The sequence below is a fragment of the Carcharodon carcharias genome, chromosome 21 (genome assembly GCF_017639515.1).
Source record: "Carcharodon carcharias isolate sCarCar2 chromosome 21, sCarCar2.pri, whole genome shotgun sequence".
Taxonomy (NCBI): domain Eukaryota; kingdom Metazoa; phylum Chordata; class Chondrichthyes; order Lamniformes; family Lamnidae; genus Carcharodon; species Carcharodon carcharias.
Window position 1 is genome coordinate 37,395,798 of NC_054487.1, and position 15,605 is coordinate 37,411,402.

The window sequence follows — 15,605 nt, forward strand, 5'->3', positions numbered from 1 at the left end:
TAACATCTTGGAAATCATACATATCGTATCCTATGTCCATATTTATCCACTGTGCTTGAATTAAATAAATTGTTCACTCATTGTCATCTGGAACAAGTTAATGCTAAGCCACTGCTGTTAGTGGATGGTCCAAAATCAATTGATGAAAATATTTTTCATATCTCCACAGATTTCTTCCATATACTGTTTCTCAGAGGTGCACCACAGAAATCCTCAACATCTTAAAGTAGAGGATCAAACATAATGAAAATGACCACATAATATTTATTAGGAAACACCCACAGCTTTCAAAGACATAGGAACCAGGGTCCAGGCTTCACTCAGTGATACCCAAGACAGGAGGACAGGTTATCTCTTGCAGTATCCTTCAGCATATAATCCTGTACACTGCCATACAAGGCAAATGGTCTGCCATAATCTGCCAAAGAACACTTCCTTTGGAAATCACTTGCCTGCTCCAGAATGTCCATGACCCTGTCATACCTGATACAATGACATGGCAATGTTACATAACATACAATTTGGCTAAGCCTGGTTACTAGGGCAAGTGAGCTCTCTAGTTCATCTGTTCAACACAATGATGAGAAATTAGCAACCCTATTTCCCCCATCTTGGGATGTTCCCATTCACAGCTCTAAAGATCACCTGTGGATTTGTCAGGATTAGGGTATCTGACTGATGTGCCAACAACCTGAATGGATCAGCTTGGGGAGATTCTTTTGTGTGTTAGATTCCCAAAGCTCCACAAATACTTTTCATGGTTAATCTCTAAAAGGAGCAAATGCACTTAGAATTATAACTCAAATAATGTTACAGTTTATTATATTCTATAAACATCATGATAGCTACTCCAATTTTTCATATTTTTAAAAATGCTTAATGAAATTACCTCAGTTTCAACAATGTTAATGCAATACATTGTTTGCTTTTAATGTTTTATGTTGATTCTTGTTCATCAAATTATGCAGTAATTAGGTTAACATCACTCATGAATACATAATTTTAATACAAGTAAGTGTTATTTGCCTTTGACTAAATTTACTTAGATAATTTATTTGTACAGTGCCTTCTATATTCCTCTATTACAGTCACTTCAAGATGCACTGAAAACATTAAAATAAAACAGATAATACTGCATCAATTTACTCCTTCAAAAGGAATCCTGTAAATAGCTAGCTAGAAATTAGATTGAAAATTATGGGAATAAGCATGGGGCAGGTAATCAAGCACATCATGGTGCATGGTGTGCCATGACTAAGGGATTGTCACCCATATAAATTAGCTAAATGATTGAATTGTGGAAATTCAGCTATAAGATATTGTTAGATTTTATTTAATTCCTTTGGGTTTCAGGGAGAAATGTTCCTCAGCAGTTTGAGTGTTAGTGAGACCTTGATGTTCATGCTCTGAGACTGTGTTTAGTGGGGCCAAAGGCCTTTACATAGTTGTGTTTGTATTATGTTATCGATGTTCTTTAATAAATATTTTGCCTATTTAAGATACTGCCACTGGCCCTTTCTCGTACTGCCTTTATGCTGCATGAGTGCCTCTGATAGTAAATGTACTGTTGGAAGCAGTCTTACAGTGTAAATGGTTCATGTTGTTACCTTCAGAGTTACCATAATGCTTGTTGAGCTGGACCACTCCAACAAAGAGTGTTGGCATTAGCAAAGGTAAACTGTTCCAATCTTCTGCAATTAACATTACAGAAAATGTACATTCTGCATTGCTGAACACTGGGGAAGGCCCTGGCTGCACTAATGAAGCTGCAATCCCAACTTTGTACTAATTATTACAGAGCCCTTTCCATCAGCAGCTATTTCAGTAAGCCCCCAAAAGCCAAGGACTACCCAACAAAATAAAATGTAATTGAAAATTCCTCCAGAGGGCAGCACTTTCCTACCAACACATTGCCAGCAATCCCAGGAAACAGATCACTGTGTGATACTATGAGCCAGATTTTGCTTAAAAAATAATATTGTGTGAACGATATTTACCATTATTGTGCACATTGTGCAGCAACTTGTAATTGGAAAGAGACAAATTATGAATTGCCGCGAGATGCTAGATGATTTGTATTGCCCCGCCATTAACATAACAAAAACAGCACCTTGCATTTAATGTCCCTGAGTTTTGTGAAGTTGTTGCATTTATTGCACATTAATTGTCAATTAAACTCACCACAAAAAATAAATCTAGTAATTATCAGTGTAAGTAATCATTTTCATAGCATGTTAATTGTTAATGACTGCAAATTGATCTCTCTTGCCCAGAAAGTAAATTATAAAGTTGAACTCTCTCATCTCCAAGTTTTGCATTGTTTTAGCAATTTTAAAAATGTCACTGTTTAATTTTTTTCTTACTTTTCCTTTCTGCCTTTTCCTTCCCTTTTAATGCGACCCTCCTTGCCCTCTCTTTACTTATTGTTCTGCATCTGACCAGACATTGAATTTACCCCCTTCAATTTACCCTCCTTCTCAGTCCTTCCACTGTTTATTTTTCAAACCATTAACCCCATTGGTTAAGGAGATACATTGTTTTGTTCACCCGGGTCCCTGATGCCCTGCTCCCCTTGCTGCTTCATAATCAGATCACACATCCAGCAACTTTGTGTTTAAAATAAAATTAAAACCTAAATGTGCAGTTGTGAGTATAACAACCTGGAAATACTGTCCCAGCAAAATCTGGCCCTAACTGTTAAAGATGTTATTTTGAAAAGCAAGCTGTCAAGACTTACAAAGTGACATATTCTTGATTAATATTTTTTGTTATCACTCATGCTACTGAATCATTACAAATCACATCTTTTACGAGTTATAGAAATTTGTCGTCTTTGATTAATTTGCAACTGAAGATATCAGTCTGTTTTCCAACATCCCACAATATCTGATTAGAACTGAATTGAGTGGATGTTGGTTAAATTTTATCACACACTAAGTTGTGAAGCAAATTTATTATTCATTTCTTTAATTACTTACACGTGTATGGGGAGGAATGCTGTATCATTCCACATTTAGTTTTCAAAGGTGCGTAGGCTTATAGTTAATGCTCTTTCAATGCATAGACAGTTCCTATTTTCTAACGTAACCGAGGCCTGTGTGTTAGTGTGTTAGTATGTTAGAGGAGCAGTAAGAATAAGTTAAGTTTTTAAGCTGGGTGTGTCTAAATATGAACTGCTGCTTAACTGGTCCCACCAATGGGCAGAATCTTATGGCCCCTCCCGTGGGCGGGATCGTCCAGTCCCGCGGAAGTCAGTGGGCTTTTGAATGGCTCGCCATGTATTTTCTCTGCAATGGGCCATGAATTCTGCCCAGTATTTAAATTAACTTTGTCATTTGGGTTAGAAGTTATTCGCACAAAGGCTTTCACATTCATCAGTGCCAATAATTTTCATTACTTGAACTTTATAGTTATTTAGAGGGTTAGCCTGTTACAATTGCATTGTTTGGTGATTTTCCATTTTTTATATTGTTAGACCTTGAAACGTTTTGGTACTTTGTGGCAATCTACTTTTCCCCCACTGCCCCCACCCGATCTCCTTTATGGCCCCCTGGAATCCTTAGGCCCAGATTTTCGCTCCCGGTTCGGGTGTGCTGAGACATGGGAATTCCCAGCTCTGCAAACCCAATCTTTAAAAGTTGCCACCCACAGTTAGGATTTTCATTCTGCTGGTAGGTTTGGGGGGCGGGGGGGAGGGTGTGGGGTGGGGGATTGATGGGCTGGATTGGAAGCTGAGCCCACCATCCCCAGAACGAATGCGGAGGCCGGTTGGGTGGTAGGTCTGCCTCTGTGCTCTGGTACTTCATTTTAATCTTTTTAAAACATAACTTAAACAAAAAAAACAGCCCTCCATGTCTCATTCCTCACCCCCCCTCCCCAAACACACTCCCCATGTCCCATCCATGCCAACCTATGCCACCTAATGGCCCCCACCCATGGCACCTCATACACTCTATGCCAAACAATGGCCCTCTACACCACACCCCCATGACCCTTTATAGCCCCTATGCTATCTTAGTGCCAACCCATGGCACACACCACCCTTTGCCTTTACCCCTCCATGCCAAGGCAGTTAGTGTCCTTTGACATTAGTTGACAGCGTTGACAGGCCTTAGACAGCTTGACAGTTCTTTGACAAGCCCAATGAGTTTATGCATTTTTTTAACACACGATCCATGTTTCCTTTCGACAGTTCCAAAGGGTGCCTTACATCTACCAAAGGTGTCCTGGGACCTTATCCAAAGGGGTACCCTGGCTATCCAAATGAATACACCAAGTTCAGACCAGCTCTTATCTGTTCTGGTCTGCACACTTCAGGTTTCACACTCCTGGCCTACCAAAATCCCACTCTGGTGAAGACAGCTGGTGATTCAAGTGGCCAGTTGCCTCTGTAAACCACACATGCGTGAAGCCTGTCTGATTTCAAGCCCTGCCCCCACAAGAATAGGAAATGCCTTGTTTGGGGGTGGGATTTAGAATTCTTGCCATTTCAGGAGGGAGGGTCTCTCAGTTTTAGTGAAAACCTGGGCCCTATTGTCTGTCCTCCCCTTCTTCATTAGCACAGCAGCCAAGGGCCAGTGTAGGTGGGGTGGGGCATGGGCGCAGATAGAAACAATGAGCAGTTTTATTTCAGATTTTATAAGCTGCAGATCCGGGCTAAAATCAGTTGAGTCACTTGGGAGGTGCAAGGAGCACCCCAAGTCTGCATCCACCAGCGAGATTGGAAGGGATCAAATATTTGCACTAGGAGGTAACCACAAATACAAATTGAGCATAATCTCAAAAATGTAGGAAATATTTTTCTTTCTTTTGCTCTGAAAGAGAGAGGTCCAATAATTCATCTAATCTCCTAGTTAGCCATTTGGTCGTACAAAAGTTGAGTATTGCTGAAAAAAGTGACATGCCAAAGCTTTTCACCTTGTACTCATCGGGCCACTTCGCAAAAATACCAATATAAGGGGAAAACAACAATTGTACTGCACGAGAAGAGATTGCTGATTGGTAGAGGAGTTGGCATGGAGAATGTACAAATCAATGGTGACTGACAGTTAACTGCCAAGCATTGTTTGAAATTTAAACCAGGCAGCTTGACCCTGATTGCCAAAGGCATTGCCCTGAGGAATGATTCGGAGAATGGCTATCACTTATTTTGTTTAGCTGAAACAGGCATAATGTATGTACATGTTCTTTCTGTCTACAAAGAATAGGGCCCTGTATATTAATATATGTAGCTTTCAGTAAACACAAATATGCCACGCTTGGAGCCCGACTGACAATCTCAAATTTGTTGTCAGCGTAATTCTTAGCACACTGAGGATTATTTAGCAAATGTTGTCCCAAATACGGTATCAGATCTAATGTTGGACACTGTTTTGAGTTTGATACAATCCGCCAGTCTTTGAAACATACGGTCTATATTCCTAGCATCACACTGACACAGAAATTCATATACCACAATACTCATTTGTGTGATAGAATGTCTTTTTGGCTTGACGGCTGCATCCTGTTAGTAGCGAATATCACTCATGTTGCTATTGCATAGTAGCAGCTTGAAACAGCTAGCTTCACTTGTTGCTCAAATTTTTTGAGGTACCATGCCCTTCCAGGGTATACCAAGGTAGACTGTGCACTATTCAGGGCTGAGAGTGATGACCTTAAGCCTGTTCATGAGTTTGCATGGTATACAGAGCGAAATGATGTGACCAGGGTAACCATTATCCTGCAGGATGCCGTTGATGCGCCTATTTCAGAATCAAGCTTGCATGGTGAGCAAATGGCTCAGACCCTGTTTACAAGGTTGCCGATAAGACCAATCTTATAGTGTGTGGAATTGTAAGAATCCCAACGTATATTGATCAATGAAGGTGGGCTTGCGGTAGCCTGTGTTAGAGAACTCCCTGGCAGATTTCTCAACTAGTATGTCAAGGAAAGGGAATTAATTTGACTGTTCCACTTCAAAGGTGAATTTGAGCAAGGAGTAGGAAGCTAGGCGTCATTTTATCAATGACACATTTCTCACGGATTTTTCATGTTTCCGCTATGTGGATGATACATTTGCTATATTTAAATCCACAGCTGCATGTAATAGTTTCCTTACATATCGTAATGAGCTCCATCCTATGCTCAAATTCACACAAGGTATAGCCTCAACTAACCTGTGCTTGCAAAACTCAAAACACAGAGTCTAACATTATATGTGATTCCATGATTAGACAACATTTGCTAAATAATCCTGAGTGTGCTAAGAGTTATGCTGCCAACCAATTTAAGATTGCCAGTCAGGCTGTAAGTGTGGCTTATTTGTGTGTACTGAAAGCTACATATATTAATATACAGGGCCCTATTCTTTGCAGACATAAAGAATATGTACATACATTATTCCTGTTTCAGCTAAACAAAATAAGTGATAGCCATTCTCTGAATCATTCCTCAGGGCAATGCCTTTAGTAATCATGGTCAAGCTGCCTGGTTTAAATTTCAAACAATGCTTGGCAGTTAACTGTCAGTCACCATCAATTGGTGCATTCTCCATGAATATGCCTCTGCCAATCAGAGTCCACTTTCCAACCAATCAGCAATCTCTTCTCATACAGTATAAATTGTTGTTTCCCCTTATACTGGTATTTTTGCAAAGTGATCTGAGTGCAAGACAAAAAGCTTTGACATGTCTCTTTTTTTTCAGCAAAACTCACTCTCCAAGATGTTTACTTCACCACCCCCCCCCCTCCCAACTCTCACACTGAGTGCAGTTACTTATAGATAAATCAACACTTTGAAACCCACTTCCCATTGAAGTACATTTATATGCAGGTTATTAATTAGCCTGAAATGTAGCAGACTGTAACGAATGCCATCTGGTTTGAGTATTAAAAATAATTACAGAAGTTGAGTGCCAAACATATTGGAGAACTTATATGAAAAATTGATAATTTTCTTAATAAACCAGGCATTTTATTCTCCATGGTGTTCCCAAATATGTCCTAAATGCATTAATGCAGTACATCCTGCTCAATAGGCATGTACATTGAAAAATTATTTAATCAAAGTAAATCATGCTCAGGCTAGTAACTATATACTAGGGATAACATTTGGTTTACAAATATAATGGATGCTTCCCCTGACTATTTAACTGGGATGTTTGCAATCATCCTATTCCGTAATTTGTATCAGTTGTCAGTAGATGGCATCCTAAACAGCAACTGCAATAATTGGGATTTTCACATCCTCTTAGTTGCAACTTGCTGAATTTACAGCTCAATTAGTTTTCTAAAATGAGGAAGCATTTCTTCCTCGTCATCCACAGAATGTTGCCAGCTCCTTTCCCACTTGCTGAGTGATATCAGGCCTGCAGCCTAGGTTGCTCACCCCAATATCTCTATCTACTCCATCTCACGTTCTGACCCTGGACTCCCATTTCCTTTTCATTAAAGCCACCGGATCTAATTTCTCACTCATCTCTAGGCATTTCACAAGCTGTTAGCCTATTCCCACGTGATCATGGTACCTACACATGTGTTGGCTGCCATTTGCTGCACACTTTACAAAGATGGGACATTAGAAATTGTGTTGATCAATAAAGGAACATGTTTGGGGCAATGAGAGTTTTACACAAAAAAAGAGAATAGAGGAGTAAGAAAAGAGTTTGACACTGAGTTACAGGCCACACCATGAGAAAAGTGTGTGACATCGGTAGAGACAGAGAGACAACAGAAAGATAGAAATCCTAAAGAAAAACTTCACAAATGAAAGGAAAGTAATGAAATAATTACAGAAATTGAGTACATATTATTTTGTCCCTGAGCAAGGGAGATCAACTCATAAAAGATTAACAATATTAAGCATTAGCTGAATGATTTATTTTCTTAATATGCAACCATTGGAAGCATCTCCAGATTTGTCTGTCGTAATATTTTGCACATGGCTTCAGGCAAAGGACCACGGCCAATTCAAGCCAAAGATCTATTGTCAGCTTGGGATGCTGTCCAGTTGCAATGCCAGTTTTTTTATATCTTAGAAATTTTCTTCAGTAATCTAACCTTTAATTAAAACCCTAATGTTTTAAATAAAGTGAAGCTCATCTTTCTTAGATTTCCTTCAAGGTCCTTCTGCTTTGATATGTGTGGGGTAAACTGTTTGGGGCTTTGTGGCACTGGAACTATGCTTTTGCTGGCTAATTAATTCTGCATTTGCCACTGTCCTTCACCTTTGCTTCTCTTATGGTTGGGTTGAAAGTTATTTCCATGCATTTTATGCTGTACAGGTAAGTGATGTCATGTATGTTACGCTTCAGGCGTATAACAGAAGCTTAGCCATGGAATAATAAAGTTGTTATTGTATCATCTTGAATGTGCTTTTCTCTCCTGGTTTGCTCATGATAAAACTGTTTTTAATCCTTTTCCTTTTTCTACAACTACAGAGGCCAGTAACAGCAGCCATGAGTCTCGTATAGGTTTGGCAGTTGGTTTAGAGACAGAAAAAAAGGCAATTATCCCTCTTGTGGTGGTGTCAGCTCTCACCTTCCTATGCTTGATGTTGCTGGTAGCTATCCTTATATACTGGAGGTAAGTGTTTGTGAAGTCATGATGACTCCATTAGCTGACAAATATTTGCTTGGAAGCGTAGTAAGGTGAAGATTACGAAGAATGAGTTTCAGAGCTTCAAATAGGTAAAATAAAGTAAAACGTGAAAATTTTAAAACCTTTTAAGTTTTCCTTGAACGTGCTTCGATAGTTCTCTTCAGACACTTCAAACTTCAGATAGTTCTCTAAAATCAAATGTTAGGGTGTTCTAAATATGTAAATGATTGAATGGGAACATGGTTATAAAGTAAGACTTTAAAATATATTTTTGTAGGTTGCAAAATTGTTGACTGCTTCACTGATACATATGCCTTGTGGCTTCTGTTGTTTAACATGAGGCATTCGGTTCTTAATACTTTGTGTATAATTTGCTATAAAATAGTAGCGGATTTCTGTTAGGTTTAAATAACATTGCAGTGCAAACAGCAAAGCTAAGTGTTAAAACTAAATAAAAATAATCAATCGCATAATCAAGACTTAGTTTCCCTGTTGAGGAAAGCTTGCTTATTAATTACAAACGTGGTTCATTTGCCCTCAATAAGCTTTTTGGGTGGATCAGGCAAGCAGACAATGTATTTGTGCCAGATGTGTGCATGAAGCTTTGATTCTTATTCTTCACAATCCCAAATCCCTTAATACTCCTCTGAGGTTGCATTTATAGACAGTAAAGCTGAATTAATTTCAGCCATGAATGTTGTGCATTGGTACCTAGAATGTTTCTAGTAGGCTCACTTCAGGTATCAGTGGTAGCTCAGAAATCTTGATATTGTAGAAAACTACTGATATTTGCAAAGCAATTCCAAGCTTTATAATTAGAGGGATAAATTCCAAGGTTACAGTGAGCTTGAATAGAGCATTGGTTCAGCCTCAACTAGAATTGCAGGCACAGCTTTGGTCATGGAGACACAACAAAGGAGGGTAGCTAAACTGATATAGGAGACACTTGAGCAATGATGGGAGACTAGAGAAACGGGTGATGTATACAAGATGGATATAAATGAGGAGAAAATGTGGCACACTAGATTTTCTGGATATTTGAATTTTGACCTCACTACTCAGAAGTCTATACCAAGTGTTGGTCAGTCTTTATGTGAAATGAAAAGAACTTATACTTTATATATGTGTTTTATATATAGGTTTTTCATGACCTTAAGGCAATGAGTTATTTTTGAAGTGTAATCACTGTTATAGCATGGGGACTGCAGCCGCCAATTTGTGCAGAGTCAGGTCCCACAAACAGCAGAGATAAATCAACAGATAGTGCCTTGAATACAGAAGATTAAGGGATCACCTCATTAAGATGTATATAATGTTTAAACCAGTTGACAGGGTAGATAGTGCAAACCTGTTTACTCTAGTTAAGAGTCCTAGAGGCATAATCTTAAAATTAGAACCATGACACTCAGAAATGACTTCAAGAAGCACTAGTTAACACAGTGTGGTGGAAATCTGAGGCTCTGCCTCAAAAAGCTGTTGAGCCTGAACCAACTGAAATTTTCAAAACTGAGATTTTTATTAGGCAAGAGTTACAGAACCAAGGCAGATAAATGGAGTCGAGATACAGATCTAATTGAATGGCAAACCAGGTTCATGGGGCTGATTGGCAGTTCCTAACCTGTTTATTATTGCACATATATTGGGCAGAACACTGAGATAAATTCATCTGCTCTTCTTCAGCTGATGATGTGGGATTTTTTTTATGTTTACCCAAGAGATGATATGGGGCCTTAATTTAATGATTCATTCAAAAATAGTACATCCAACAATGAAACGCTCTTTCAGTACAGCACTGGATTGTCAGTCTCGATTATGTGCTCAGGCTCTTGGAGTGAGTCTTTAATTCACCTTCTTCTGACTCAGAGGCAAGAGTACCGCCACTGAATTGATACAGTGTGAAAAATAACTTCCTGGCATCAGTCCTATATTCAACTTTCTCTAGTCTTGACTTGTGTCCTTTTGCCATCCTATCACACATAAATATCTTGTGGAATTTATTTTTTCAAAATCATTTAGACTGAGGAACAGAAAGATAAGGAGAACTGATTGACATTTTCAAGATTCTGAGAGCCATAGACAAGCTGAGCCTAAGCAAATTACCTTGCATAACTGCACTCTATAACTAGGTAACAGTGTTAACTTCAAAAGAGAGAAGTTACACAGACAATTTAAATTTAACTATTTCATACAGAGGGAGGCATTTGTGCAGAAGAACATATATAGGGAGACGTTGATGAATAGTATGGGTAGATTCCAAAAGAGTAGCTGAATAGCTTTCTGGCAAAAAAATTGATTGAAACTGTAGAGAGGATTTTGGTGTGGTGCCTTCAACTCATTCCATGTTCCATGACACCATGTAGGAAGGATGAAAAGTGAACTGATAGTTCCTTTCAGGCTATGTGTAGTTGGGCACTATTTAAATCAGGAGACAAAGTAAGAAAAAAACCCACAGATTTCTGACATGTTCTCCAAGCAGTGAAATAAATGGGAGTATTGTTTGATTTCTAAATTAAGAAAGGGAATTTATTGTTCTCATTTTCAGTTTAGATTATTGTTATAGTGAATGAAAAGGGTGTCCAGGCAACATCACAGCAATAGACCCTACAATTTTAGTCAATTTGTAACATCTTGTGCATTAATGTCTGTCATACGTTAATGTATAGGGAGGCATCATGGTAATGTCACTAGACTAGTAATCCAGAGAGCCAGGCTAATTCTCTGGGGGACACTGGTTCGAAGCCCAGCATGGGGATTTAAATTTAATTGATAATTCTTGAATTAAAAGCAGGTCTCGATAATAGTGACTATAAAACCATTGATGATGGTTGGGGAAAAACCCATCTTGAAGAAATCTGCTGTCCTTACCTGGTCTGGCCTACATGTGACTCCAGACCCACAGCAATGTGGTTGACTCTTAACTGCCCTCTGCCCTCTGAAATGCCCTAGCAAGCCAGTCAGTTCTAAACAGAATTAAACTGACAGACCACCTGGCGTCAATGGGAAACAATGGCACACCCAGCCCTGTCAACCCTCCTTACTAACATCTGGGGGCTTGTACCAAAATTGGGAGAGCTGTCCGTCAGAGTCATACCCACGGAATCATACCTTACAGACAATGTACCAGACACCAACATCACCATCCTGGGTATGTTCTGTCCTACCAGAGGTGGCGGGAAAGTGGTATACAGTCAGGAGGAAGTTGCCCTCGGAATCCTCAACATTGACTCATTGAAGTCTCATGGCATCAGGTCAATGATTACCATCTACTTCACCACCATCCCCCTACAAACCACCCCCCACCCAACCCCCTCAGCTGATGAATCAGTACTCCTCTGTGTTGAACACCACTTGGAAGAAACACAGAGTGTCAAGGACAGTTTGTGTCCATATGCAGCAAGATCTGGACAATATTTAGATTTGGGCTGATAAATGGCAAGCAACATTTCGTGCCACACATGCCAGGCAATGATCATCTCCAGCAAGAGAAAATCCTGCCAACTCCCCTTGGCATTCATAGCATTACCATTACTGAAACACACACTCTCACCACCCTGGGGATTACCATTGGATCAGTTATATAAATACTGTGGCTACAAGAGCAGGTCAGTTGCTGGGAATTCTGTGGTGAGTAACTCTCCTCCTGACTCCCCAAAGCCTGTCTACAATCTATAAGGCACAAGTCAGGAGTGAGGTGGAATACTCTCCACTTGCCTGGATGAGTGCAGCTCCAACAACATAAGAAGCTTGACACCATCCAGGACAAAGCAGCCCACTTGATTGGCACCCCATCCACAAACATTCACCCCATCCACCACCGACACACAATGGCAGCAGTATGTACCATCTACAAGATGCACTGCAGCAACTCACCTAGGCTCCTCCAACAGCACCTTCCAAACCTGGGGCCTCTACCACCTAGAAAGACAAGGGCAGCAGATGCATGGGAACACCATCACCTGCAAGTTCTCCTCCAAGCCACTCGCCATCCTGACTTGGAACTATATCACTGTTCCTTCACTGTCGCTGGGCCTCCCTAACAGCACTGTGGCTGTTCCTACAACATGGACTGCAGCAATTCAAGTAAGTGGCTCACCATCACCTTCTCAACGGTAATTAGGAATGGGCAATAAATACTGGCCTAGCCTGTGATGCCCACATCCCATGAACTAATAAAAAAACATACTGACGGCGAACAACAATTGACTATTGCCCAGTTAAAATGCATACCAGATCACATAACCAGAGGGCAGCAGCTATGAGAATTCATCAACAAAATAACTGATTACTTCCAACCTTGTAGTGCAAAAAAAAGTTGTTTCTGTAAGTCCGTTTTTAAAAGTTTGTATTTTTTAAAAAAAAAGACATATCTTGCAAAAGGTAACTTGACAACTCCAGGATCAGAAACTTGGAAAACCAAATTCAAAGCAATATAGACTAATTGTGCATAAACTTTGACCCACAAACACTCAACGATCATAAAGTCATCCAGATGACAAATGATATTGCAGTTTGACATGTTTATATAGTATCTTTAATGTAGCAAAATGTTACAAGGTTCTTCCAGGAGCATTTTCAACAAAATTTGATACCGAACCACAAAGGAAATATTAGGACAGCTGACCAAAGATGTAGGTTTTAAGAAGCATCTTAAAGAAGGAAAATTATGCAGAGGGGTTTTGGGAGGGAATTCCAGAGTTAGCTTTAACAAATGAAGGTATGACTGAACCAATTAAAATCAGGGATGCTTTAGATACCAGAACTGGGGGAGGGCAGGCTGCGGGCCTGGACGTGATCACAGAGATAGGGAGGGGCGAGGCCATGGAGGGATTTGAAAACAAGGATGAGAATTTTAAAATCATAACACACACCACAAGCACATGCACTTGCATGCACAAACACACACAACTTCATTTCAAAGGCATCATGGAGTAATTACATATTTTTTATGAGTACAGATTGTCTTGACTCTGATTATTTCAGAATCAAAAAGGCTAATTGTTAGCCATTGGAATTGAAGGGCAGAATCTTCCACCCCCACAGGATGTGAGGAAGGTGGTGAGGGGGCCTAAATATTGGGTGGGTTGGCGTCAGGACTGATACCTAACATCTCCCTGCCTCCCCAGAAATAAGTTCTGGGTGGGAAGGGCCATGGTTGACCTTCCCACCGCCCCCTCGCCACCCCACTTGAGTCCCTTAAGTGGCCAATTAACAACCACTTTAAGGACCTTTTCTCACTTCCGCTGAAACCTTCTGAACTCCAGTCAGGCCTACTGATGTGCAGCCTGCATGAATGGTTAAACTGTGCGGGGCCTCATGTCAGCTGGTGCGGGTGGGGGGAGGGGCGGGGGGGGGGGGTGTAGCTTCTCGATCTTCATAAATTTGTACACGACCGAGGGCATGGACAGGTCCTGCCCTTGCTGCCATCCCACATGGGAAGGCAGGGGGGGGGGGGGGGGGGGGGGGGGGTGGGGGGGGGGGGGGGGTGGTGGTCGCATGACTCCCAGCCCATGAAAGCCTCTCTTCACCACCGCCCCCCCCCCACCCCACCCAACTTCCTTGGACTCACTTTGGGGGGGGCAGGGTATGTTGTTCCGGCAGTAGCCATGGCCTCCTCCATCGCACTGTCAAGTGCAAGAGCTGCCGGCCTCCAATTGGCTGGCAGGTCTTGGTGGGTGGTACATCATATTTTGGGGTCCATAGTCAGGAAGAAGGCCCGCCACTGTCCACTTACCTATCTGATGGGCAGAAGATACAGTAAGCCTTCCTCCTAAGAATCCGCATGGGTGTCTCACCGCTTTCTCAAGCAGTTCACAAGACAGCTGCCAAAAATGGGGGATTCCACTGACAGATTTTTTTCCCAATTGTATTGATAGATTTTGCAGTAATATATTTGGAATTCTTTTCCTTTAATTATTAACTCTTCATTATATCTGAACTTTTGTTGAGCAGTGGGATTATGCAGAATGATGTGGTATAGCACTGAAACAGCGCCCCAATTTTGGATTCTGTACAAGTTGTATGATATAGATGATCCTATTCTTTTCCTGGTGCTAAACTACATTATTAGGGCATGCGAAAGCATTAAAGAAATTTGTCAGGTTCAAGTAATCCATTCATTAGTCTGACTTTTTTAAATAAAGAATACTATTTCTTTGACATAGTTCAATAGGAAAATGTCAGTGTTTAGCAACATTTTGTACATAGCTATGAAACCTGACTGTCTACATTATACTGACTTTAAAATCATATCAGGCCTTTTCAACTTGCTGTTGTTACAGTTAAAATTGTAATCTCAGTTCGGTGTTTTATGATTCATTAAACTTGCAGATCTAGCTCCCCTGACAGACCATGCTTGTGGTTTAGAGCAGTCATGCATTTGATGCTGATAAGACTGCAATTGAAGCACAGATCCAATAACACAGCAAGTCTCATTTATACCCCCCACCCTCCATGTGCTAACCCTTGCCATTCAGAATTTATCCTTCCTTGGTTGTCCTGTGCCTATGAGGTGAACATTTCAATTCAATCAGATATATTTGTTTAAAAAGAGGTGTTTGAGAGAATTTTACTTGAATTTGTACAAGAAATGTTATTACATAATTGAGGATTATTATTTGAAATTATCTGTCATGTTTGAAGCTAATTTACATTCTTTTATCTCATATGACCTGATAAAAAGCAAACTAAAGTGCGCATACCTGGGGAGAGATTAAACAATGTGTTCACTTGCTCAAATATGTGACCCCTGCACAGTTTTGATGGAAGATTGTCTCTTTTAGCCTGGCATAGTTGGTAGCACTCTTGGCTCTGGATCTGAAGGAGGCAGTTTGAGCCTGATTCCAGGATTTGAGAGTATAATCTAGGTTGACGCTCCAGTGAAGTATGAATCAGGTGTTCTTTGGTAATGAGGTTACTAAACCAGAATTCAGGTGGACTATTCTTGAAGAGCGAGGAGTTCTGCTGGTGGCCTGAGCACAATTCATTGCTCAACCGAAAACAGATGAACTGGTCATTTATCACATATTGGCT

At 40.5% G+C, this 15,605-nt stretch overlaps 1 protein-coding gene across 5 annotated transcripts in view; it reads left to right on the top strand.

The window, feature by feature from the left end:
• The window catches only part of LOC121293028 (receptor-type tyrosine-protein phosphatase zeta-like), a 274,424-nt gene that overhangs the window by 180,757 nt on the left and 78,062 nt on the right, over window positions 1-15,605 (top strand). For all 5 annotated transcript variants that reach the window (XM_041215610.1, XM_041215611.1, XM_041215613.1 and 2 more), the window contains one exon: window positions 8,417-8,561. In XM_041215610.1, the coding sequence (XP_041071544.1) occupies window positions 8,417-8,561 (145 nt within the window). The remainder of the gene's footprint in view (window positions 1-8,416; window positions 8,562-15,605) is intronic.